Genomic DNA, 26,374 nt, shown 5'->3' on the forward strand with positions numbered 1-26,374 from the left:
TTTTTGATATTTATTAGTGTATGCCACGTACTAATCGTTCTTTAGTTTCATTTCATCTAGAGATTGAAAGAACAGCTCTCGCACTAAGGAAACAAAAGAGGTTGGAGCAAATACAAAAGCTGCCCGATTTTGATTTGGAGTACATGTTTTCTAAAGAATCTGACAATAAACCAGTAGCGATGGGGGATGACAACAATGAAAAGCCTCTACATGGCTACGCAATGCTGAGTTCTAGTGGAGCCCCTTCAAGTATTGTAAGACCAATTGTTACCGCAAATAATTTTGAAATTAGTCATGCCTTAATTCGTATAATTCAACAAGAACAATTTAGTGGACTAGATAATGAAGATCCTAATGACCATATAGGTAATTTTCTAGAAACATCTGATACTCTTAAGCTGAATGGAGTAACCAATGATGACATTAGATTAGCACTTTTCCCCTTCTCGCTAAAAGATAAAGCAAAAATATGGTTAAAATCTAATCATGCTAATTCTTTTACTACTTGGGAAGATTTATCTGGAGCTTTTCTTAGAAAGTACTTTCCCCTGGTAAGACTGCTAAACTAAGAAATGATATAACTAGTTTCATACAGAATGATAGGCAGTTTTTATATGAAGCATGGGAAAGGTTTAAAGATTTACAACGTAAATGTCCTCATCATGGTGTTCCTGATTGGTTGCTAGTGCAAAATTTTTATAACGGTCTCAATGAATCTATTAGAATAACTATAGATGCGACCGTCGGAGGTGCAATAATGGGTAAAACTACTGAAGTAGCTAATAGGTTACTTGAAGAAATGGCTTATAATAATTATCATTGGTCTAATAATAGGGGTAAACCAAAGAATACTGCTGGTATGTATGAAGTAGAAGGAATTAACATGTTAAATCCAAAAGTTGACAACTAAGTCAATTTATTTACTAAAATAAGTAATGTCAATTCTGTCTCTACTACTATGACATGTAATTTTTGTGGAAGTGCTCATTTAGCTACTGAATGTGTTAATGTGGAGCAAGCTCAATATGTTTCTAATTCTAATAAGCACCCACAAAATGATCCCTATTTAATACTTATAATCCAGGCTGGAGAAACCATCCTAATTTCTCTTAGAAGAATCTAGGACAACAAAATGTTAATGTTAATTCACAATATCCACCTGGGTTCCACCAAAGACAAAATCAACAAGAAATTAGACCAGCATGGGAGTTGGCTATTGAAAAATTGGCTAACGCTACCTCTGAAAGAAATGAAAAGTTGGAAACTAAAGTTGGTCAGATTGCTATTTCTAATAGAAATGTAGAACTTCAACTTGGACGGTTAGCTAATGCCATTAATTCTCAAAATCAAGGAGCTTTGCCGAGTAAAACTGAAGTTAATCCTAAAGAGTATTACAACACTGCCACTCTTAGAAATGGTAAGGAGTTAAGTAACACAAAAAGTACGATTAAAGAAAATGAGGTCTTCAATGAATGTGAAAAAGAGAAGGAGAATTATGAAGCTGAAAAAGAACCTGAATTAACACCTCTTCCCCCAGTGCGACCTTATGTTCCCCGTATTCCTTTTCCACAAAGACTTAAGTAAACTAAATTAGATAGTGAATTTCAGCAATTCTTGGAAATGTTTAAGCAATTACATATTAACATTCCTTTTATTGATGCTTTAATGCAAATTCCTTCCTGTTCTAAGTTCCTTAAGGAAATTATGTCTAAAAAGAAGAAGTTGGAAAAATATGAAACCATTGCTTTGAGTGAGGAATGTAGTGCTGTGATTTAGAAAATGCTTCCCCCTAAACTGAAAGACCTAGGAAGTTTTTTAATTCCTTGCACTATAGGTGATATTAAATTTTCTAAAGCCTTGTGTAATTTAGGTGCAAGTGTCTCTCTTATGCCTCTATCTATTTGCAAGAAGCTAAGTTAGGATTGCATAATATAAAATCTACTACAGTATCTTTGCAACTTGCCGATGGATCTATCAAATATCCAATAGGAATTCTAGAAAATGCGCTAATTAAAATCGATAAATTTATTATTCCCGTTGATTTCATTATTCTTGATATGGATGAGGATATAGAGGTACCTATTATTTTAGGTAGACCCTTCTTGGTTAATGCTGGAGCTATTATACATGTTAAGAATGGTATTTTAATGTTTGAAATTGGTGAAGAGAAAGTTCACTTTAATATATTCAGTTCTTCTAAAAACAAATTCACAACGTGATCTTGTTTGTCAAGTTAATATAATTGAAGACATGAGTAAGAAAAAACATGTAACTAATGCTACTAATGCTCTACTTGAAGTGTGTTTGATTAAAACAAGTACTCCTCCTAAGCTTAAGAATGAAAAGGTAAGAAAAGTTTTTCCTCCAATCAAGCAATGTTTTTCATGGAGGAAAAAGGGTGAATTCAAAAGTAAAGGTAAGTCTCCCTTGACAACTAAGACAACCACTAAAGGAGTGACTAACTCCTCGATTGACCCTGGTTAAACGAAACTTGATGGAAGTCATTGCTAATCACAAGAGTAACTAAGATGACCCAGGCACTGGATCGCTGGATTGCTACTCCTGCTGGTGTGTTGGGCTATTGTATCACCATTATCACAAGAGTAGCTAGCTCACTGCCGCTCTCTTACTACATTGCACAAGAGAAGTTGTCTTACACCCCAGGTTTTTCTCTCTAAGTCTTTTATATTTCCATGGTTATTGCTACAATATCCTCTTTCCCATATAGTTTGAGTATATTTAAACATTGAGGACAATGTTTATAATAAGTGTGGGGGAGAGGATTAAGCTTTGGATTGCTAGATTTGATGTATTGTTGTGATGCTGATATTAATTTGTATGAAGAAGTAGGTCTAGAAAATGAGGAAATATAATTGGATATGCCATATTTTATGGGAGGTGATTTGTGTAGAAATTTATAATTGCAATGTTTAATATTGACTTGAAGGCAGATTCCTTTAGCTTAATTTGACAGAAAAGAAAAAAAAAATAGTTTTTGAAACTAATTTTTTTAAAAAAAGTTTTCTAGTTTTATTGCAAGTTAGTTGGTTTTTATGTTGAATGATTCGGAGAATAACATAGTATCATTGTTTAAGTGCTTGGCAAGTGGTGAGAATGGTTATTTATGATTTGAATTGTGATTGATATGGTGAACATCTATAACCATTGTGAGACTTTTGAGCCTTTTAGTAGACTAAAACATCTATATTAGTCTCTATTTTTTTTTATGAGAGTGTGTGTTAGTTCCTGGTGAAGTATAAACTCTTGAATTCGCATTGGTTTCTTCGAGACTACATTGAAACATGATCATATATTAAAATGACAAAGGCATTTGTTTTTGTTAACCCATATTTAGTCTAAGCCACCTATATCATATCCCTTTATAAAGCCCCTCTGATCGTTAAGCCTATTTCTTTTGTTTAAACCACATTACAAGCTTATTTCCTAAACACATGACTCTTACCTAATCTTTGAGCTAGTGAAATATATGACATGATTTGAATGGGCTTGTACGTTATACTTCTATGTGTAGGTGATCCTATTAGTTTCCATTTATGTTCTTCTCAAAAGAAAATATCAAAAGAAAATGAAAAATATGAAGGAACAAAGAAATGACAAAATATGAAAAATGAAGAAAAAGTAAGAAAAGGTTGATATTGAGAATGAATATGAGTTCGGAGAAGTCTATTACTACCTCCATTTCCTAAAGATCTTCCCTCTTTCCGTTTAAGTGCGTTTCCAAAAGATCTTCCCTCTTTTACTTTATTCCTTATTTGGATTTTATTTCCTCTTTTTACCCTCTCATGTCCCTATCATATGTCCACCATTACATTATTAACTCAATTTTACTCCTTTTCTCTCTCCTACTTTAACCTCTTTTTATTTGTTTGTTTATCTTAACCCCTTTCTCTCTCCTACTTTACCCACCCCACACCCCACACAAATTAATTCTCATTAGTATATGTAGTAACAGTAACAAGGAAGATCTTTAGGAAACGGAGGTAGTATTAGATATATATGGCTAACATTTGAGTAGTTGGAGTTTTGATTGTGGCCATTACTTTTGGCCTTGTTACAGATTGTGTACTCGACTAGTCCTAAAGGTTTTGAGCACCAAATACCAAATACTTCCTATCCCTTACCCGAGCCTTACATTACAAATTTACTAAAGCCCTTTTGATTTTTGTATGCTCTATGTCTTCTCAGTAATGGAGAATTGAATGATATGCAAATTTAATTAAAGATGACATATTTCATTTCGAGTCGACATTTTGAGTGATAATTATTGTACCCTAAAAACATGAGTGACTATATTTATTTTTATTTGCACAACTACAGTGAGGGTTTACCAAGTTAATTACTTACATTACTCAAATCTTAAATACGGTTGTGGTAAGATGTGTTGAATATGCTAATACATGAAGTTCTATGAGATTTGAAGAGTTGGTTAATCTTTTGGCTCATTGCTTGTGATGTCTAAACAATATTTTTAAATTAAAATTATTTCTAATAATCTTATTTATAGGTATTTGTGAAAACTTTCAGTTGAGTTATGGTTACTTGATTTGCCTGAAATGTCAGTCAATTGGGAAGTTAAAGTACATATTGATAAATAGGTGTTGCCATTATAGTCCTAGTTTGCTCGAGGACTAGCAAACCTTAAGTGTGGGGGAGTTGATAAGTCTCTATTTTATACATGATTTTTGCCCGTTATATTACTCTTTAGTATAAGTTTCGAGACTTATAATAGATCTTGTTCTAATATTTTAATATTATAACAGTTGAGTTACTTGAGTGACAAAGTTGATTTAAAATATGAAAAATATACTCAATAAATTACTTGCTTTATTCTGTTACTACTTATACATGTTAATTTGGCTTATTTAATATTTATTATAGTAGTAATGAGCAAAGAGTCACTGTATCATGAGTGATTTTAATCCATACTAATATTAGTGTTCCACAACAAATAAAGAAAGTTGAGGAACGACTAGTTTTTCTCTCTAGGCAATGGCGATTTTGCTTGGTTAGGGTTTCTGCCGTCTCAATCAACATGGCAAGGAAGAAGAAGACTCCATCAGTGACCATGGACACTGATGCTGTGGTAAAGGACATAACACCTCCTCCTACTGTTGGACCTATTTCGTCGGAAAATCACTCAGTCGTTAATGAGATTCATTCAGCGATTGTAACACCTCACTCAGAAGAACCCAGAAATATGGACAAGGAAATACCTCTAGTAGCTAAACAAAGTGAAGTTCCAGCTAAAGGTAACCCCTAGAATACGTTATTCAGTAACAATAGACTCACCTCCAAAGGTAACTCTCTGAAGTTTGTATATCCGATAGTAAAAAATGGAGTTCCGGTGGCTTGTTTAGATAAGACTGAAACTGATAAACTCTCAAAAGTATGGGCTACTTCTCTGGTGGTATACATTGTTGGTAATACGCCAAGTATTGGGGCCTTAACAAGGTTTATTGAACAGGAATGGAACACTGTCTCTAAACCACAAATTTTCTTACATGATGATGGTTTTTTTGTGGTGAAGTTTGTATCTGTTGATGATAGGAATGAAATTTTGTATGCGGGCCCTCATAGCTTCAATACTCGACCCATGATTATTAAGCCTTAGACAGCAAACTTCAGCTTTCAGGATGAAGTGCTTAAAATCATACCTATCTGGGTAAAACTACCTAATCTACCACTGAATTGCTGGAGTCCTGACTCTGTAAGTAGGATTAGTAGTCTACTAGGGTTACCTTTATATGCTGATGAATACACATCTAAGCAATTGAGAATCTCTTTTGATCGCATTCTAGTTGAGATAGATGTTACTAAGGATAGGCAACATACTATCAACTTTGAAGATTCTAATGGCACTATTATACAACAAGTGGTGAGGTATGACTGGTGGCCTCCATTCTGCTAAAAAGGCCAAAGAGTGGGACATGACTGTGGGGCTAGAAGAACTCCACAACATCAACAGATTTCTAAGCCTAAAGTGATGCAGAAATGGGTACCAAATCAGACACAAACAATTACTGATAAGTTGGACAATGAAGAAGTTGAAGCTACAATGCAATCCCAACAAAGAGCACCAATTGAAGAAAGGCCTCGTGCTAGTTCTAGTGCAGTCACCACACCTATTCAACCTATTGTGCATCAATGGAAGATGGTGACAAGGAGGAATAGAGGACAATGCATTGTTGTTCCATGTAATGTAGACAATCCTGACTTATGATTTGATGAAAATGAAGAAGATCAAGGTGAAGAAGAGGAGCAGGATCTTGAGCCTCAAAATAAAGCGGGTGAAAACCCTTATCTCTCATGATGTATGCTTGCTCATGGAATGTGAGAGGTCTTAATGACCATCTTAAAATAAAGGAGGTAAAATCTTTTATAGCTTTTAACAAGTTTAATATATTTGCTCTAACTGAAACTAGAGCGAAATTAGCCAATAAAGATAAGGTGCAAAAGAAATTTGGGAATAGCTGGCAATGGGGGGATAATTACAGTCATAATCCTAAGGGTAGGATATGGCTAGCTTGGAAACCCACAATGATCCATGTTGATATTATGTTCACCTCTGATCAAGTCATTCATAGTTTAATTACTGATAAGAACACTCAATATAAAATGTATTTCACTGCTGTTTATGGCTCGCATAGTATTGAAAACAAGAAACCTCTCTGGAAAACAATTCACTTTATGGCTACTCATATCAACCTGGAGTGGATAATCATGGGAGATTTCAATTCTGTGCTTGAAAGTGATGATAGAATTAATGGAGTGCCAATCTCTACTTTTGAAACTCAAGACTTTAGATACTTGCGTGACCATACTGACCTTCTAGTTGTGAAGGGGATAGGGGGTTCCTACACTTGGTCAAACAAGAGGGAAGGAATGGACATAATCTTTAGTCGTATTGATAGATGCCTATGTAATGCAAAGTGGTCAGCCCATCACACACATACAGTAGTGGAAATAAAAAATCAGTCAATTTCTGATCATAATCATCTACTGATACATTTGAATCAACAATCTCATCATGGTGGTAGACCTTTCAGATTCTTTAATCATCTCATTGATCACCCTCAATTTCACATTGAAGTTGCTTAAGCTTGGAGGCAAAAGCGAGTTGCTCAAAACCTAGCTGATATCTGGTTCAAGTTGAAAGATGTTAGCAAGGTGCTGAAACATTTACAAGTTACTCAATTTGCAAATGTTAGTGAGAAGATTGTTGAGTATAGAGAGAAGCTTGAGCTGATTCAAACTCAGATCTGTAATGATCAATTCAATACTGAGTTACATAGGCAGGAGCAGCATGTATTGAATCTCTTAAGAAATGGCTCAATATTGAAGAGAGTATTTACAAGCAAAAATCTCGAATACAATGGCTTCAAGCTGGGGATTCTAATAACAAAGTGTTCTTTACTGCCATGAAAGAAAGACAAGCATGGAATTCCATTGACGTCTTATATTCAAGAACAGGGGCTAAGCTTGATTAGGCTGCTGATATTCAGAAGGAATTGAATCAATTTTACAGTAACCTGATGGGGAGGTGTGTTGATGAGCTCCCTAGTATTGATCTCACTATTGTCAGACAAGGTCCTACACTTAGCAATCATTGTAAGAAATTGACAAAGCACTATTTAGCATTGATGTAGCCAAAGCTCCAGGCTTGGATGGCTTTAATGCCAAATTCTACACAGAAACTTGGCCAATAATCAAGCATGATATATATGCTGCTGTTCTTGATTTTTTTGGTACTAGTCATCTCAGCACTCAGGTGAATATTGCATCTCTCACTCTGATCCCTAAGGTCTCTAATCCAACATATGCTAGTGATTTTAGACCCATCGCATGCTGCTTAGTGGTCTACAAGATTATTGCTAAACTGATTACTCATAGAATGCAAAGATCTTATAAAAGGCTACAATAGGAAAGGGATCTGTCCTAGGTGTACAATCAAGGTGGATCTTAAAAAAGCTTATGATTCAATTGAATGAACCTTTCTGGAAAGCATGATGCTTGAACTAGGGTTCCCTCAAACATTTGTGTCTTGGATAATGGCTTGTGTTACAACTGTTTCATATTTTATCCCCCTTCTCAATGGTAAACCTTGTAACCATTTCAAGCCAAGAAAGGGCTCATGCAAGGGATTCTATGTCCCCTTTTATTTTTGCAATTGGCATGGAATATCTTTCTAGGTGCTTAAGGTGCCTCAAGGATAACAAAAAGTTTCATTATCATCCTCAATGTGGTAGATTATGTATAACTCACATGATGTTTGCCGATGACTTATTGATGTTTTGTAGAGGTGATTTGTCTTCCATTCATGAAATTTTGATAGCCTTTAGGGTTTTTTCTCAAGCTTCATGATTAGAAGCTAATCTGCATAAAAGTAACATCTACCTGGGTGGTGTACCTAATGAGATGATTTCAGTGGTTCAGGCTACAACCAAAATTCCTATGGGGGAATTCCTTTTCAGATATTTTGGTGTTCCATTATCCACCAAGAAACTATCTTATAGCACTTGCAAGCCTCTAATTGAGAAGATTATGGCAAGGACTCAGAATTGGACTGCTAACACTAGTACAAAGTTGGACTAAGGTAACATGTATGAGGTAACACTTTTCAAAATTTAAGTTTGTCGAATATATATGTAACACCTTGGTAACACTTAATCAATTCGTAACACTTAATCTAACACATTTTCAATCAGTAACATTTTGAAGTAACACTTTTTTAATTGAGTAACATTTTGATGTAACACTTTTAAATAGGTAACACCTTTAGGTAACACATACATATTGGTAACATTTAACAGTAACACTTTTTTTTTTCTTTAAGTAACACTTTAAGATAAGTAATTTTTTAGAGTATAATTTAAGTGTAATTTTTAATATAATATTATGATTTCTTATATACTTTGTATTATTTCTTATAAAAGCAATATTTTCAACAAATTAAACTAATCTTCCATCTTGTCAAAAAATAAAAACAATTATAATACAAAAAAAACATAAACAAAAAATTAAAGTCAACTTTAATTAATTACTAATGATATCATCCGATCCCAAAAATGTTTGGCGCTTAATCAGCCGCCAAAGAGATTAAAGTCTTGATTTTTATTTTGCTGCTTAGGCCGTTTCAGTTCAACATACACTACTGCACGGACCTAGACTCGCTCACCACCACCACACCTGAATTCGCTCACTACCACGCCTGAATTCGCTCACCACCGGTCACTAGCGTCGTTCAATCTTGTCATTTCGGAGAATTTAATCGGTTAGTCTTGATTCTAATTTTCCGAAAATACTAGTTCTCTTTGATAATTGATCATGTTCAGTTTATAATTCTGTTAATCGTTTCTCAATTTATTTGATGATTCATTGATTTCCTCTCTCCTTAATTCGTTCCAGTCAGATTCGATAATATCAGGAACTCACCCCACTCCTTAATTTGCTCAACACCGCTCACCGTTTAGAGAATTTAATTGGTTAGTTTTTATTTTAATTGTTCGAAAATATCAGTTTCTCTGATAATTAATCATGTTCAATTCAGAATTTTGGTAATGGATTCTCAATTTATTTGATTTGATTCATTGATTTATTTGATTCATCAAAAAATATATCGAATGTAGTTGATGTTCTCATCAATTTTTTTTTTTGAAGTGAATATTCTCGTCATCTATCTGTTTGTTGATTAGATTGAAGACCGAAATTCTAGAGGGATATAACTATTTACTAACTCTTTGCTGGTCCTTTACACGACTACGCCAGCTTATTTCTATTTCTTATTTTGGATTGGATGCAATATGCAAAGTTCTTGCGTGATGAGTGGAGGTCATCTTTTAAAAGAAAAAAATGATCTGATTACTTCCTTAAGTAAACCAAAGTTACTCTAGAAAACAATAAAAAAAATTAATAGTTCAAGTACAAGAGAGTAATAAATAAATGGGACCATGCTTGCTTCAATTTATTCCGTAAAAAAATAAAGAAACAAGACTTGGAGGTCCTTAGCTATGAGGGAACGAACCGTGTTCAGAACCAAGACTTGGTCTTTATGCTTCTTGTTGCTTAGTTAATTATAATATTATGCTACTGCCTATTAGCTAGGAAGTGATATATTTTCATTCGTTTGATTTAGAAATTCCAAATAAACCCCACCACATTGAAAATGAAAAATAATTATCTTCTTTGTTATTATTTTATCTCTTGATATATTAGTTTTTTGTGTGTCTATTTTTATTCCTGTAAGCCATGGAAGGGTTATATGTACGTTATTGTTTTAAATTTCTATATGAACTTATGTTTGACTTTGCATATCGTAAAGGTGATAGAATGAGTAGTTGGACCAATTTCGTACAATCTAGCAATGAGTACGAGAAAGGAGTGGAGGATTATCTAGATAAATCATTTGCTACCCAAGCAATCGGAGATCAGATCACTTGCCCATGTAAGGTGTGTTATAACCGTTTTTGGCACCATAGAGAGAAAGTGTATAATCATCTAATTGTGAATGGGATTCAACCGGGCACTAAAGGATGGAATTTTCCAGAGAAGGGTATGTCCTCAATGTCAAATATGAAGAGGTTAAGGGTAGATAACGACACCCACGATGATATGGATGGTATGATATATAATACACATAGAGATATGGCGGAAAGGTTCTCACACAACCTTGAAGAGATTGAAGGTGAGGTTGATGCAGAGGCTAAGATGTTTTATTGGTTGGTTGAAGATGGAAAACAAGAGCTATTTCCCGGATGTAAAACATTCTCAAAACTATCATTCCTTATTCGCTTGTACCTTTTGAAGTGTGTTCATGGGATGACTAATTCTGCCTTTTCAGATATCTTGGACTTGCTACTAGAATTATTACCAGAAGCTAAATTGCCCAAATCTTTCAATGAGGCCAAAAAGTTGGTAAAAGATTTGGGTCTTCATTATGACAAAATTCATGCATGTCGTAATGATTGTATACTTTATTGGAAGGAGCATGAAGCTGCTACATCTTGCCATGTGTGTCAAGCTTCAAGGTGGAAAGAAAATGAGAACCGAGGGGACACTAGTAGTGAATCAACTAAGAGCCTTCATAAAGTTCCAGCTGTTCAACCCTAGTTTTGATGATGGCGAAGGAACAAAGATCCAAACTAAGTAGTGAACTAATGAGTTATTTAAGTGTATGATTTTTAAGGTATCATTGAAAGGAACAAAGAGAATACTAAGTCAAGGAAGAAATCAAGTGAGGATATTGAAGACTAAGTGAAGATGTCTCTTTTAATTGATACTGAGAGAAGCATTGGAGCAAGAAGAATAAAGCAAGGCCTTTTTATTTTTTAGTTCCATTGTAAAGGAACAAGTAATGTTGGTAAGGAACAGTGGCAGTTTTATTTGAGAATGATAAGTTTGTTCCTTTGTAAAGAACAGACGAATTGGCACTAAGCAAATCAGCTAAAGGAACTTATGAATAAAAGGAACTAAACTTAGACTCGAAGCATTATAACGGTTCACTAAAGGAAGTTGAGTAAAACATGCTTAAATAATAGGTAACCGTTTTTCTAAGAGAAAATCTGTGTTTGTGGAAAATCTTTTTAAGGAAAAGATTTTGTTTTTCGAAAAAGATAAGAAAAATATTATTCGGTTTTTAAAAGATTTTATTTAAAAGATAATATTTTCTTAAAGATTTAATTTTAGTTTAATATTAAATCTATTTTAAAATTAAAACTGATTTTCGGATAATGCTCAAGTAATTCCTATATTCTAGGAGCAGTAATTAAAACATGTCCACGTCCAAGCAGAGATCATGGGATCATGGGGTGTGTTATGGAACGTGTTCCTTTATGGAAGGAACATCATGGGATAATGGATTTTATCATGAACACGATTTTAATTCCCACGTTCTATATTACTGGCACTATAAATATTGAAGTCTAAGTAAGTTCCAAATTGTGTCTGACTAAGTAATTTAGTTAGTTTAATTAATTAAGTGTCAGTGCCTTCATTCTCTCATAATAGCCATTGGTTCTTTGCTTACTTACTCTAATTCCACTAAGCTTATTTCGATCAATTGTATTTTGGTTTTTGGGGTAAGGGGACTTTGAGTGAAGTTCTGTAAGAGAGAAGCTTTGAGTAAAGCTAGTAAGGGTGCGTTCTGTTCAACTTAAAAAATTAAGTTTCAGGTCCAATAAGTTCAGATAAGTTGCAATAAGGTCCAATAAGGGCAATAAGTTCCAATAAGGTCTAATAAGGTCCAATAAGTTCCAATCAGATGCAATAAGTTGCAATCAGGTGCAATAAGTTCCAATCAGGTCTAATAAGGTCCAATAAGTTCCAATCAGGTCTAATAAGGTCCAATAAGGTCCAAATAGTCAATATTTAATAAAAATTTGTTTATTGTCCATTATTTTGTTATTCATAATTCCATATCACGATTAGCTGATTATGTTATTATTAGAATTTTAATTAACGTACCATAATGATTATATAGTATTATACTTGTATTAGTGTCTATTATTTTATTATTTATTTGTATTATGTCTATTATTTTATTATTCATATTACTATTAGCTGATTATGTTATTATTAGAATTTTTTTTATTAAAGTACCACAATGTATAGTATTATACTTGTATTATTGTCTATTATTTGATTATTCATATTGCTATTAAATAATATTATAATCATGGTCAAATAATTAAGTTTAACAACAATAATAATAATTATAATTACAATATTTTGCAATTCGTCTTTAAATAACTAGAGATAACATGTTTTCGTGGTGAAAGTTATCTATTAAAACAAGACTATTAGATATATTAATGGTGAAAGTTATGTATATGTAAATATATAAATAGTAATTTTTTTGTTAAATTAATATCATAAGAGATAATTAATAATCATTATTTTTTAAAGGACGAATTATAATAATTATTACTCCATAAAAAATTTTGAGGGGTAGTATTTACGTTAGTGGTAATATTTATGTTATTCATGGTCAATGTTTTTGTCTAATAAGGTCAAATAAGTTTCAATCAGGTCTAATAAGTTTCAATCAGGTCCAATAAGGTATAATAAGTTTCAATCAGGGTCAATAAGGTCTAATAAGTTTCAATAAGGTCCAATAAGTTCCAATCAGGTTCAATCAGGTCCAATCAGTTGAATCAGGTCCAATCAGGTTTAATAAGTTCTAATAAGTTCAGTTCAGGTTCAATAAGTTCAGTTCAGATAAGGTCCAATAAGTTCAGGGCCAATAAGTTGAATAGAACGCACCCTAAGAGTGAGAAAACTTCGAGTGAAGTTGAGAGGAACTGCTGTTAAGGGAACAGTGGCTCAGGAACTTGAGTTTAGGAACTCAAGGTGTGGCTCGAGAATAGAATTAGGTTTTAACAAAGTTGTTTGGCCTAATTAGTGAAAGAGTTGAGTTTAAAATCCCTAGTGGTCGAGGTTTTTTCTTCTTGTTGGGCCCAAGAAGTTTTTCCTCGTAAAAATCCCTTGTGTTCCTCTAGCTTGTTTATCTGTTTAAGTTTAAATTTCCGCAAAAAGTTACGTTTATTTCTACACATACAATTCACCCCCCTCTTGTAGTGTTCCTAGGGAAATAACAATTGGTATCAGAGCTAGAACTCACGACATATAGGAAACCCTATTAAGAAAAAGATCCAAGGAACAATGAATACCGCCGAGAAACTTGAGGAAGGTTACTCTACGCAAAGGCCTCCCATGTTCAATGGGAAGTTCTATAACTACTAGAAGAACCGCATGGAGATATTTATCAAAGCTGAAAATACCAGGTATGGACTTGGTTATTTTGAGGTCACAACTACAAATGAAAAAATGAGGTAACTCTAAAACCCCTCTCTGAATATGACAAAGCTGATTTTGAAAAATGGAAGTAAATGCCATGGCTATTAAATTGTTGCATTGTGGACTTGGACCGCATGAACATAATAGGATCATGGGATGCAAATCCGCAAAGCAAATATGGGATTTACTAGAAGTAACCCATGAAGAAACTAATGAAGTCAAAAGATCCAAAATTGATTTAAGGAAAGCATTCGAGATATGTTTACTCGTTTTACTAACATTATTAACGAGTTAGCTTCTCTTGGAAAGTTTATTTCATCTGAGGAACAGGTTCGAAAGGTTCTTAGGAGTCTTCCTAAGGACAGATGGATGGCTTAAGTAACAAGAAATGGGTTGTCAAATCAAGTCCTAGTCAAGAACAAGAACCCACGAAAGAAGGGGTTCCTACAACTACCAACTAGTTGATTTTTGCAGGTTGGAGTGAGGGGGAACAACACATGGTATCTTGATAGTGGTGTTCCAAGCACATGACAGGAGACAAAATTAAGTTTCTCTCACTCACAACCTATGAAGGTGGAAGTGTAACATTTGGTGACAATAAGAAAGGTAACATAGTTGCCATGGGCAAGGTTGGTAAGTCACCATTGCACTCCATTGAGAGTGTATTTCTAGTTGAAGGACTAAAACATAAATTATTGAGTATTTCCCAATTCTGTGACAAGGGAAATATTGTAAAATTTAATAATGAAAAGTGCCTGATCATTAACATTAAGACTAAGAAGGTTATCTTGGAAGGAACAAGGAAAGGGAACACATATATTGTGGATCTTGACTTGTTCCTAAATCAATTTAACTTGTCTTAGTGTTATTGAAGATGATTCACTTATTGGCACAAGCGTCTAGGACATGCTAGCTTTTCATTACTGATAGAAACTTAGATCAAAAGATCTTGTTTTGGATTACCATCCATAAAATTTCATATTGATCAAGTTTGTGATGCATGTGCACGAGGAAGCAAGTAAGATCCTCTTTCAAATCTAAAACGATGTAAGTACCACTAAACCATTAGAATTAATTCATATGGACTTATGTGGACCTATGAGAATTCAAAGAGAAGTGGAAAGAGGTATGTTTAGTTATTGTAGATGACTATCTAGGTATACTTGGGTTATTTTCTCTCTAGTAAAGATGAAACTTATGATGAGTTCCTTGTCTTTGCTAAAAGAGTTCAAACTTAAGTGGTCATAAAATAATGCAATTAGATCAGATCATGGAAAGAATTCGAAAATTATAAATTTGATGACTTAAGCAGAGATAATGGCCTAGATCATAATTTTTCTGCCCCTAGAACACCACAACAAAATGGTTTGTAGAAAGGAAAAATAGAACTTTGGAGGAAATGTCTAGAACCATGTTAATTGCTAGTGAACTTCCAAGGAACTTTTGGGCTGAAGCTGTTAATACTGCTTGTCACATAATTAATCGTGCCATGATGAGACCTATCATTAAAAAACTCCTTATGAACTTTACTTTGGAAAGAAACCAAATATCACTATTTTAGAACTTTGGTGCAAATTTATGTGCATAATAATGGAAAAGATAATCTTGGAAAATTTGATGCAAGGAGTGATGAAGCAATATTTTAGGATACTCTCACATAGTAAAGCTATAGAGTATATAACAAAAGAACTAGTGTGTTGAAGAAAGTATTCATGTAATTTTGATGAATCTGACAAATACAATCCAAGCATACAGGTTAGACTATGAATGGGTTGGTACGACCAATGAGAAAAATGCAGATTCAAAGAAGAAGAAAAGTGAAAGAGGAAAGGAACGAGAATTGAAATAATACAATCAATGATGTTCCTGTTCCTCAAGGAGGAAGATGTTCCCTGTTCCTCAAATGAAGGAACATGAGTCCACGAGGCTAACAGAGGAACAACTGATCAGAGTTCCTCATCTACTCAAGGAACTCATGAGGAACAACATGTTCCTATAAGAGAGTTTCAACCAAAACCTTGGAGACACAAAAGTCACATCCATGGAACTCATAATCATGACATATCCAAAGGTACGCAAACTAGATCTCAGTTAAGGAACTTTTGTGCATTTCATGCGTTCCTATCAATGATGGAACCAAGAAATCATGAAGAAGCCTTAACTGACTCTGATTGGATATTCGCATGCAAGCTGAATTAAATGAGTTTGAAAGAAACAAGGTATGGCATCTAGTTCCTCTCATCTAAACAACAAAAAGTAATTGGCTTAAATGGGTGTTTAGAAACAAACTAGATGAATATGGAACCATTGTAGAACAAAGCTAGACTTGGTAAAAGGTTATAATCAACAAGAAGGAATAGATTATGAAGAAACCTTTGCTCCTGTAGCTAGATTAGAAGCCATTAGAATTTTAATTGCATTTGCTGCTTACATGGGATTTAAATTATATCAAATGGATGTTAAGTGTGCATTTTTAAATGGCTATCTAAATGAAGATGTATATGTTGAACAACCCCCAGGCTTTGAAAATAATAATCTCCCAAATCATGTCTACAAGCTTGATAAAGCTCTTTATGGGTTAAAACAAGCACCTAGATCATGGTATGAGAGATTATCTAAGTTCCTTTTAGAAAACAATTTTAAAAGAGGAAAGGTTGATAAAACCTTGTTCCTAAAATCTAAAGGAACTGACTTTTTCTTGTTCAAATATATGTTGATGACATCATATTCGGAGCTACTAATGAAACATTTGCAAAGAATTCTCAATCTCATGAGTAATGAATTTGAAATGAGTATGATGGGTGAGTTAAATTTCTTTCTTGGTACAATCAATAAACAAACTGAAAAGGAATAATTGTTCACCAACAAAAATACATAAAGGAACTATTAAAGAAATATGGCCTCGAAAACTCAAAGATAAATCACACTCCTATGGGAACTTCAACTAGATTAGATGAAGACTCCATAGGAACAAGTGTTGATCAAACAAAATATAGAGGAATGATTGGTTCACTTTTGTATCTAACTGCTAGTCGTCCAGACATAGCTTTCAGTGTTGGTTTGTGTGCTAGATTTCAAGCAAATCCAAAGGAGTCTCACCTACTGCGTGAAGAGAATTCTTAGATATCTTAAAGGAACAGATGACCTTGGACTCTACTATCCAAGAAGTGATACATTTGAGCTAAGAGGATATGCTGATGCAGATTGATCTTGTAAATAGGAAAAGCACCTCAGGTATGGTTCAATTTCTTAGTCATAGTTTAGTTTCTTGGAGTACCAAGAAACAAAACACAGTCGCTTTATCCACTGCTGAAGCAGAATATGTAGCAGCTTCTGCATGTTGCTCTCAAATGCTTTGGATAAAGCAACAACTATGTGACTATGGAATAAACTTTTATTGTGTTCCTATTTATTGTGATAATACTAGTGCCATTAGTATTTCAAAAGAACCAGTACATCATTCAAGAGTTAAGCATATACATATCAAACATCACATTCTAAAAGAAAATGTGGAAAAAGGTTTGATTAAACTTGAGTTTTGTCAAACTGAAAATCAGATTGCTGATATACTAACTAAGCCTTTACAAAGAAATAGATATGAAAAATTAAGGCTTGTGTTAGGATTAATAAAATTTCAGTAATTGTTCCTATTCCATTCCCCCATGTTTGAAGTAATTTGAGTGACTCTATGTGATATATAGTGTTTGTATTTGATTGCCTAAGACCATTGCAAAATAGAATGTTATAAACATAAACATGAATTCAAAGGAATAAAACAACTCACAAATGTCACATAATACTCCCCTTACTGTTCCTAAGGTAAAGAAACATGCATAATATGAAAAATGTTGATATATAGCATTAGTTGTTCCTATAGCACAAGTTCCTTAGCTTTTATTTTCTTTACAAAAATTAAAAATTCATAAAAATCCAAAAAATCCGAAAAATCCCAAAAATATAGGAATCAGATTAAATTAAATCTTGATTCTCATTTATCTAATTTTCGCATTTTTTCTTTTCTTTTTTATCTTTAATTTTTTTACGCGTGTAACACTTCACTGTTACATGCATCTCCTTCCCTTCTTTATTTCATTTGTCTAAAACCGTCACTACAAGAAAAACTGCCGTTTACGACCAGATTTCTGGTCGTCAAAAGCTCAAAACTGGTTGCAAAAGGCCTTTTACGACCAGAAACGCGTGTGGTCGTCGGTGGTCGTAAAAGGCTTCGTCGCAAAATAAAAACTGGCATTTACGACCAGTTTAAGTGGCTCGTCGTAATTGCTCTTTTGCGACGAGATTTAGTTCTCGTTGCAATTAGTTAGCATTTACGACCAGAAAATCCGGTCGTAATTGTTAAATAAGAATATATATAAAAAATTGGCAAGTATTTAGAGTTGCTAATCTGATCAATTGAATATTATAATTTGTTTGCTTTTATTTCAATTTAATTTAAACAAAAATAATTAAATTTAAGTAGTTACAATTTAATGTTAAGCAAATAAACAACATTGTCATCAAAGAAATAATAAAAAGCATTAAATTAATAAACTATATTTTTATTAATAATTTTGATGAATTTGGTACAAGAAATCAAAAGAAAAAATAAAATCTAAAAACTTAAATTTATACAAAAAAAAAATTAACAAAATTAATTATGTTATGGCTTTTCTTGGTTTCATCCTTCATCAACCTTCATCATTCCGCATCATCATCCTTCATCAACGTTCATCATCATGCTTCATCATTGTTCATCATCATGCTTCATCATTGTTCATCATCATGCTTCATCATCGTTCATCTGCAATCAACAAGGAAACGAAATCAACAATTGAACCCAAACATCTCCACAACATTGAACCCAGAAATGAACCCAGAAAATAGGGTTGGAAACGACATTGTCAACAAATGAACCAATTTTTCCCAGACATCTTCACAACATTGAACCCAAAAACAACATCAACAAATGAACCAATTTTTCCCAGACATCTTCACAACATTGAACCCAAAAACAACATCAACAAATGAACCAATTTTTCCAAAATGAACACAGAAAATTTTGAATCAACTTTTCCCAAACACCCCACCACCGCCCAGCCTAGCCACCACCCCACTGATTCAACCCCCCCCCCCCACCCTCCAACCACCCCCACTGATTTGAACCCACCCTTCGAGCCCACCCCTGAACCCCCCACCATTTCAAACCCCTACCCTTAGAACCCCCAAAACCCCCTTAAGACTACCCATTTCGAAACCCCCTTCAACCTCCTTGAAACCCCCCCCCTCTTCGAATCAAAAACAAAATACCCAAAAAGACCAAAATCAGTAACAAAATGAAGGAAAAAAATGGCAAATAATTTCAATAATCAACCATGAACATTCAACAAAATCCCCATTAATTACGAAATTCAACAACGAATTTCGAACCATGAACATCGACCAAAACCCCAATTAATTTGGACCCCCAAATCCCACGAAATTAAACCAATTAACCCACTAATTAACCCCAAAAAAAACCCAGAAAATCGAACAAATGAATGAATTTTGAAAAAATCCCAGAAAAAATGCTCAGAAGAAGAAGACAAAAATGGAGAAAAAGAAAAAGAAAAAGAAAAAGAAAGAAGAAAAGAATTTCAGTGGTTATGGAGGTTAGAATGAAGGTATTGAATGAGAGAGGAGAGAGATGGGAGGATGAGAAAATGAGAGAGGAGAGAGAATTTTGGGGGAAATTAGAGGAGATAGTGCGGTGGTGGGAGGAATTGAGGATAAGATAATTGCAAAAACGGATCCAACGCGGCATTAAATCCCGCTGATATTTTCAGCGAAATTTCAAAATTTTGATTTTTTACGACCAGATTTCAAACTCGTTGTAATTATTATTTTTTTGCGACGAGAAATTGGCTTTTACGACCAGAATTCCGCCTCGTCGTAGATAATTTATACTATTTACGACTAGTTGAAGAACTGGTCGTTATTGCTTATTATTTACGACCAGAAACGCGTGTGGTCGTAATTTTTGGTCGTAAATGAAGCTTTTTGTTGTAGTGCGTGTTCCTTAGACTCTTCATCTTCGTCATTAACAAACCTCCTCACACCTCTTCACAAACCATAAAACCCCCAACCTTGCTTCACATCATGGCAAAAACCTCACGCAATTCACCTTTTCCAATCTCAAAATCTCCCAACACCTCTAAAATGGAAAACACCCCTTCTCCTACCAAAATCCTAGAAACCGAACAAAATCAAGAAACACCCATAGAAGAGCAAAAATTAGAATCTCCAAGAAGGAGTGTAAGAAGAAGGAAATTGATAGGGGAGGATGATGAAGAAGAATCCCCGGAACAAACTCAGGGGAAAGAAGAAGTCACCCCTGTTCCTTCCAAAGGAACTGCTCCTTCATCATCCAAGAAAAGTTGAACGAAGTGAGTCAAGGTATGTGTTAGGTTTTTGTGTAGATCTAGAATGGGCAAAGATGTGCAATTTAATGAATTGATAGACATTCTAAAGGAACAGGGTATGAAATACCTCTTTGAATATGCATTTAACAATGCTCTAGTTCCTTTAGCAATGGATGAATTCTGTGCGAATTTTACCAACACTGATGGTATTTGCACAACTGAAGTAAGGGGGAAGAAAATAAAATTTACTCATCAAGAAACATTGGCCAATATTTGAGAAGTTCCTTGCAAAGGCACATATTTGTATTTTAAAAGGGAAGGAACTGTTTCCTTCCCTAATTTTCCCCAAGACAAAATTGTTGAAACTTTTGAGGGAACTGCTGGTCAGAACAAAATAAATCACAACCTACTCTCTTCTGTCCACAAAGTCTTATTCAATTTAGTTTGGAGAGCACTCATTCCTCGCACTGAAAAGAGGAATGAAGTGGGTCTCTTGGACATGTGTTATATGTTCTGTCTAGACCACCACATACAAATCAACTTTCCCTCTCTTTTCATACAACATCTTACCCATTATATAGAAAACAACTGTGTAGTTGGTTATGGGCTTTGATTACATCTCTTCTTCATCATTTTAAGGTCAAGATAACTGGTTGGTCCACTTTAGGAATTAAGCAGGGCAATATTTTGAATGAGAAAACACTAAGTGGTTGGATCTCTCTGTCAAGAGGGAGTACTAACTCAAGGGAGAAAGCTCCCAGTTCCTCTAGAAGAGGAAATTCCTAGGCACTTAAGAGGAACTAGAAGATGTGATTTTGGAGGAACCAGTTCCTGTACCCAGGGAACCAAGGAACCTAAACCAAAGAGGCGCAAATAAGTTGCCAAAAACCCTACCCCTCCTGTTCCTAAGAGAGTTAGGCAGAGCACTAGATTGAAAATTGCTCTCTCTGCCCCTGTTCCTTCTAACAAGGACTCTCCATTTGTCCTTTCTGATGTGGAGGAATAGGAACAACACTCTTAAGGAACCAACTCCTCCATCTCACCAAAACTCCTGTTCCACCCTAACCTGTCTTCCATATCTCCCTCATCTTTTTCTGTTCATTCCAGCTTTGAACAGATTAAGGATGAGTTGACTGGTCCTAATCCCTTCTCCACCACCTCTACAACTCTTCCACCACCACCACCTTTTCTTCCTCCCATTTACACCACCTCACATCTGTTTCTACTCCAGGAACTGATGGTCCTTCAAACAACCTACCCAGTTCCTCCACCAAAACCTCCTACTGCCTCTGGTTCCAAGGGTGAGGAACAAGTTCCACGGATGATTGTGGCTGGGTAACAAAGTTTGTCTTCCTGCACAACATATGATAAAATTTTATAATCACCTTCACTGGACCTTAGATGATAAAACTGACAAAATGTTGGGTCTCATGAAAGTTCTAAGTGATACGGTGATTGAGCAACAGAAGAAGATAGAGACAATTGCCCTAGCCCTTGAGAGTTTGAAGCAGAAGGTTGGTGAAAATCATGGTGAAGTGATGAAGAAACTGGAGGATGTGGTAGAAGAAGTAGTTGAGGAACACCATTCCCCTTCCCTTCCTTAGTTCTTTGTTCCTGTTTGTCTTTTGAGGAACAAGACTGTTAGCTTTGTTTTTTTTCTTTTTCTTTCTTTATCTCTTTTTGTAGTTCAAGGAACAAGTGCTATATACATATGACTTTTGCTATTTTGTCTTCGTTTGTGATTATTTGTGCATAATTTCTTCCTTGGAATGGCTAGTATTCTGTGATTGATATTTGAGCAAGTCTATCCTTTGCAGTTCTAACTTAACCATAATTGGTGCTTGCTTATGGTCTTAAGGTTTTCCAACCAACTCATAACATCACGCAGAGCTTGCTCTTTTTGAAGATGACAAAGGGGGAAAAGATTTAAGGAACAAACTGTATAGAATGAATAAATTGACAAGGTAAATGAAAAATCAAAAGCTAAATGAAAAATCAAAAATATAGGTAAAGGTAAATGAAAAATCAAAATTAAACATTAAGTAGGTTACTTAATTTTGTTGTATTTTTCATTTTCTGCTTTATAGTTTTATCTTTTTCATTCACTTATATTATTTGTTATTTCCTGAGTTTGTACCTTTGTTGTCATCATCAAAAAGGGGGAAATTATTGAACCCTAGTTTTGATGATGACAAAGGAACAAAGATCCAATCTAAGTAGTGAACTAATGAGTTATTTAAGTGTATGATTTTTAAGGTATCATTGAAAGGAATAAAGAGAATACTAAGTCAAGGAAGAATAAAGCAAGGCGTTTTTATTTTCTAGTTCCATTGTAAAGGAACAAGTAATGTTGGTAAGGAACATTGGAAGTTTTATTTAAGAATGATAAGTTTGTTCCTTTGTAAGGAACAGACAAATTGGCACTAAGCAAATCAGTTAAAGGAACTTATGAATAAAAGGAACTAAACTTAGACTCGAAGCATTATAACGGTTCACTAATGGAAGTTGAGTAAAACATGCCTAAATAATAGGTAACCGTTTTTCTAAGAGAAAATCTGTTTTGGAAAATCTTTTTAAGGAAAAGATTTTGTTTTTTGAAAAAGATAAGAAAAATATTATTCGATTTTTATAGGATTTTATTTAAAAGATAATATTTTCTTAAAGATTTAATTTTAGTTTTAATATTAAATCTGTTTTAAAATTTAAACTGATTTTCGGATAAAGCTCAAGTAATTCCTATATTCTAGGAGCAGTAATTAAAACATGTCCACGTCCAAGCAGAGATCATGGGATAATGGGATGTGTTATGGAACGTGTTCCTTTGGAAGGAACATCATGGGATAATGGATTTTACATGAACACGATTTTAATTCCCACGTTCTATATTACTGCACTATAAATATTGAAGTCTAAGTAAGTTCCAAATTGTGTCTGACTAAGTAATTTAGTGAGTTTAACTAATTAAGTGTCAGTGCCTTCATTCTCTCATAATAGCCATTTGTTCTTTGCTAACTTACTCTAATTCCACTAAGCTTATTTCGATCAATTGTATTTTGGTTTTTGGGGTAAGGGGACTTTGAGTGAAGTTCTGTAAGAGAGAAGCTTTGAGTAAAGCTAGCAAGAGTGAGAAAACTTCGAGTGAAGTTGAGAGGAACTGTTGTTAAGGGAACAATAGCTCAGGAACTTGAGTTTAGGAACTCAAGGTGTGGCTCGAGAATAGAATTAGGTTGTAACAAAGTTGTTTGGCCTAATTAGTGAAAGAGTTGAGTTTAAAATCCCTAGTGGTCGAGGTTGTTTCTTCTTGTTGGGCCCAAGAAGGTTTTCCTCGTAAAAATTCCTTGTGTTCCTCTAGCTTGTTTATTTGTTTAAGTTTAAATTTCCACAAAAAGTTACGTTTATTCTACACATACAATTCACCCCCCCTCTTGTAGTGTTCCTAGGGAAATAACACCAGTAAAAGTTGTTTGGCATTTTCCTCTTAAACCAAGACTACAAAGGCTTTACATGTGCTTAGAAACAGCAGAGTTGATGAGGTGGCATGAGGAAAGGAGGGGAAAAGATGGGTTATTAAGGCATCGTGCTGATGGAGAGGCTTGGAAGGAGTTTGATCGACAATACTTGAGCTTTGCTAGTGAGTCACGTAATGTTCATTTGGGTCTTGCAAGTGATGGATTGAATCCATTTCGCACAATGAGCACACAACACAGCACATGGCCTGTTGTTTTAATTAATTATAATTTACCACCGTGGTTGTGCATGAAGTCAGAGTTCCTGATGTTATCTTTGCTTATTCCGGGCCCCAGCTCTCCTGGAAAAGACATTGATGTGTACCTCCAACCTTTAATAGAAGAGCTTAAAGAACTATGGGAGTGTGGGTTGGACACGTATGACGCGTCAAAGCACCAAACATTTAAAATGCATGCAGCTTTACAATCTACCACAAGTGACTTTCCTGGATACGCTATGTTGTCTGGTTGGAGCACCAAAGGGAAGTTTGCATGCCCCTATTGCCATTATGAAACCGATCATCGACATTTAAACAATAGTAACAAATCATGCTATTTGGCTCATCGTCGTGGTTTAAACCTTAAATGCATGCAGTTTTGTGCAGTCTTTGTTGGCACCGCCAACTTGAAGTAGGCGCTATAGGAACACATGCAACCTGAGGAAGTTCAATTTCTTGGGTATGTACACATTTTATTCAAGGATCTTTTGCTGTGTTCTGTTCCTTTGACCTATCTCCTGCATTATTTTGTGAGTAGGTGGGTTGTTGTCAGCTCTGTGTAGGCAGTGGGTTTTTGTGTTCTCCCGGTGATCTGTTTTACGAGCCTCTTTCTTGTTTGTTGTGGATTGCGACTATTTAGTTTGGCATTGTTTGATTTTATAGGTTAAGATTTATTTTGTTTTGACTTTGCTGTGTGGATTATTGGTGCTCTTCTGGTTTCTTTCCATCAATTCCCTTCACTAAAGTAGCTTGTCTTAGTGGGCTTTTTCTTTGGTTCGTTCAGATGGAGGATAAGGATTTTTTATCAACCACACTTGAGATGCTGGTGGCCCCTTGTTGATCTTGCTTGCAGCCTGTGTTTAGTCAACTTTGAGTTATTTTATTTCACATCACCCCTATATATCTGATATTGTCATCTGCAGGTTATATATATTGTTTTGAGCACATCCATTCTCCCATTCATAACCTTAATTCACTTCATTTTTCTACTAATTAACTAGCATGTTGCCTGAAGCAACTAGTGTATGGTCATGGTGGTGGAATACCAGCAATAAAGCAGATAGTAGAGTCAGTTAGCTCCAATAACAAAGCTTCCCCTCAGGCCTGATCAGGATCCAAGTCATCCGAATCTCTACCCTCACGACCAATAATTAGAACAGCTAATAAATAACTGGAGTAATGATAAAGAAGCTGGAAGAAAAATGAAAAAGCTTCTGCCTTATTGTTAAAAAGCTTTCTACACTGCATGCATTCAGCACTTCAAGGCAGGTTCCTTTAGTATCAAATGTGGGGTTCAAATATGTGAGCACATCCATACACTACTACACTAGCCATGGGTGATTACCCACAAAACCAGGTCTCAGCTAGCACAATCAGGGGTAGGTCTCTGATCTAGGTTGCTGGGGCTACGATAAATTCTTAACAGGTAAATTAACTAAATTGAGAAATACAAGATACAAGATCAAAACCCATACTTACAGCAGATAACACAGTAAAGATGTGTAGCTTTTCCCTTAGAATCCAAATGGTAGTGTCTCTGTTGATGGCAAAACATAAGATTGCAGACTGAGCAACACCAAAAGCTGACATCAAGGCTGTGCTAGAGTATTTACGTCCGTATATCTTGCCAATCCTCGATTGCATAAGAAACCATCCAGACCAGCATATGATGCTTAACAAAAGGTAAATTGATCCAACAATCCATTCTTCCTTGCTTCCAACTTTTGTAACCATACTCAAGTTACTAGCATTATATGTGGGTTTTCCTGAATAGTTAGTTGCTTTGTTTAGTGAAATTCTTCTGTAAAAGATGAGCAGTATAACTCCACCAATGCAAGTAAGTGAACCTAACACTTTAGCCATCCCATGTTTGGTTCTCAAGTTCACACTCTCTTGCCTGAAAAAGCTCAATAGAGTAAGTGAACCCAACACTTTATTACTCTTCATATTACTTCATAACTCCAGCATATAAAATAAATAATTTAGACACTTGGACACGTACCCATGCGCCCTACATGAGTATCGTAATCTGAGTAACATAGCCTAAGAATACCTTCATTACACCAATATAAAGTACATATAATGAAAAGAAAGCATATCACCTTAGTGGCAAAGCCAAAAGAAAAGTAAATACAGGATTCATATTGGTGAATGCACTGGAAAAGGCAGCAGATGTGTGTTGGGTCCCGAGAAGGTTCAGGTACTAAGTGAGTGTTGCCTTGAAAAATATCACAGTAACTAAATCAAGAAATCTAAGAGACATTATTCTGCACATGGTTTTGGAGACTGGCAGAATAGTCTTTACATCAGATAACATGGAGGTGATGCTTTTAGTACTAGGTAGTATTTTAAGCAGGAAGTCATCTGTAGAATTTTTAACAGACTGTCGCAAGGTGCGTGTATGATTTAGGTTGCGAGGTGCGTGTATGATTTATGTAGCTAA

General features: G+C 34.8%; 2 protein-coding genes and 1 non-coding gene across 3 annotated transcripts; 1 reads left to right on the top strand and 2 right to left on the bottom strand.

Moving 5' to 3' along the window:
• Nucleotides 1–562: 562 nt before the first annotated feature.
• Nucleotides 563–669, bottom strand: LOC125497243 (small nucleolar RNA R71). Its single transcript, XR_007273872.1, has one exon. It is a non-coding gene; the product is annotated as a small nucleolar RNA R71 (small nucleolar RNA).
• Nucleotides 670–6,330: 5,661 nt separating this feature from the next.
• LOC109133844 (uncharacterized) lies at nucleotides 6,331–7,508 on the top strand. Its single transcript, XM_019247725.1, has 3 exons — nucleotides 6,331–6,940; nucleotides 7,121–7,224; nucleotides 7,314–7,508. The coding sequence occupies exons 1-3, from the start codon at nucleotides 6,331–6,333 to the stop codon at nucleotides 7,506–7,508; spliced, it is 909 nt and encodes a 302-aa protein (XP_019103270.1).
• A 17,521-nt stretch (nucleotides 7,509–25,029) lies between these two features.
• LOC104883591 (WAT1-related protein At3g30340-like) lies at nucleotides 25,030–26,150 on the bottom strand. Its single transcript, XM_010668133.3, has 3 exons — nucleotides 26,034–26,150; nucleotides 25,411–25,828; nucleotides 25,030–25,173 (listed from the first exon to the last, which is right to left on the bottom strand). Exons 1-3 carry the CDS (start codon nucleotides 26,072–26,074, stop codon nucleotides 25,030–25,032), a joined length of 603 nt encoding a protein of 200 aa, XP_010666435.2. The 5' UTR covers nucleotides 26,075–26,150.
• Between the last annotated feature and the right edge of the window lie 224 nt (nucleotides 26,151–26,374).

The sequence above is a fragment of the Beta vulgaris genome, chromosome 4 (assembly GCF_026745355.1).
Source record: "Beta vulgaris subsp. vulgaris cultivar EL10 chromosome 4, EL10.2, whole genome shotgun sequence".
In the NCBI taxonomy this organism is placed as follows: domain Eukaryota; kingdom Viridiplantae; phylum Streptophyta; class Magnoliopsida; order Caryophyllales; family Amaranthaceae; genus Beta; species Beta vulgaris.

Bases quoted from the DNA above. Each gene is read 5' to 3' on its own strand.
- LOC109133844 (XM_019247725.1), top strand. From the start codon at position 6,331: ATGTATGCTTGCTCATGGAATGTGAGAGGTCTTAATGACCATCTTAAA. The intron at 6,941-7,120 runs GTAATGCAAAGT...AAGTTGCTTAAG, and splicing joins TCGTATTGATAGATGCCTAT to CTTGGAGGCAAAAGCGAGTT. The intron at 7,225-7,313 runs GTTAGTGAGAAG...TGAGTTACATAG, and splicing joins AAGTTACTCAATTTGCAAAT to GCAGGAGCAGCATGTATTGA.
- LOC104883591 (XM_010668133.3), bottom strand. From the start codon at position 26,074: ATGAATCCTGTATTTACTTTTCTTTTGGCTTTGCCACTAAG. The intron at 25,829-26,033 runs GTGATATGCTTT...GAGCTTTTTCAG, and splicing joins CTTTTGGCTTTGCCACTAAG to GCAAGAGAGTGTGAACTTGA. The intron at 25,174-25,410 runs GTAAGTATGGGT...GAATGCATGCAG, and splicing joins TCTTTACTGTGTTATCTGCT to TGTAGAAAGCTTTTTAACAA.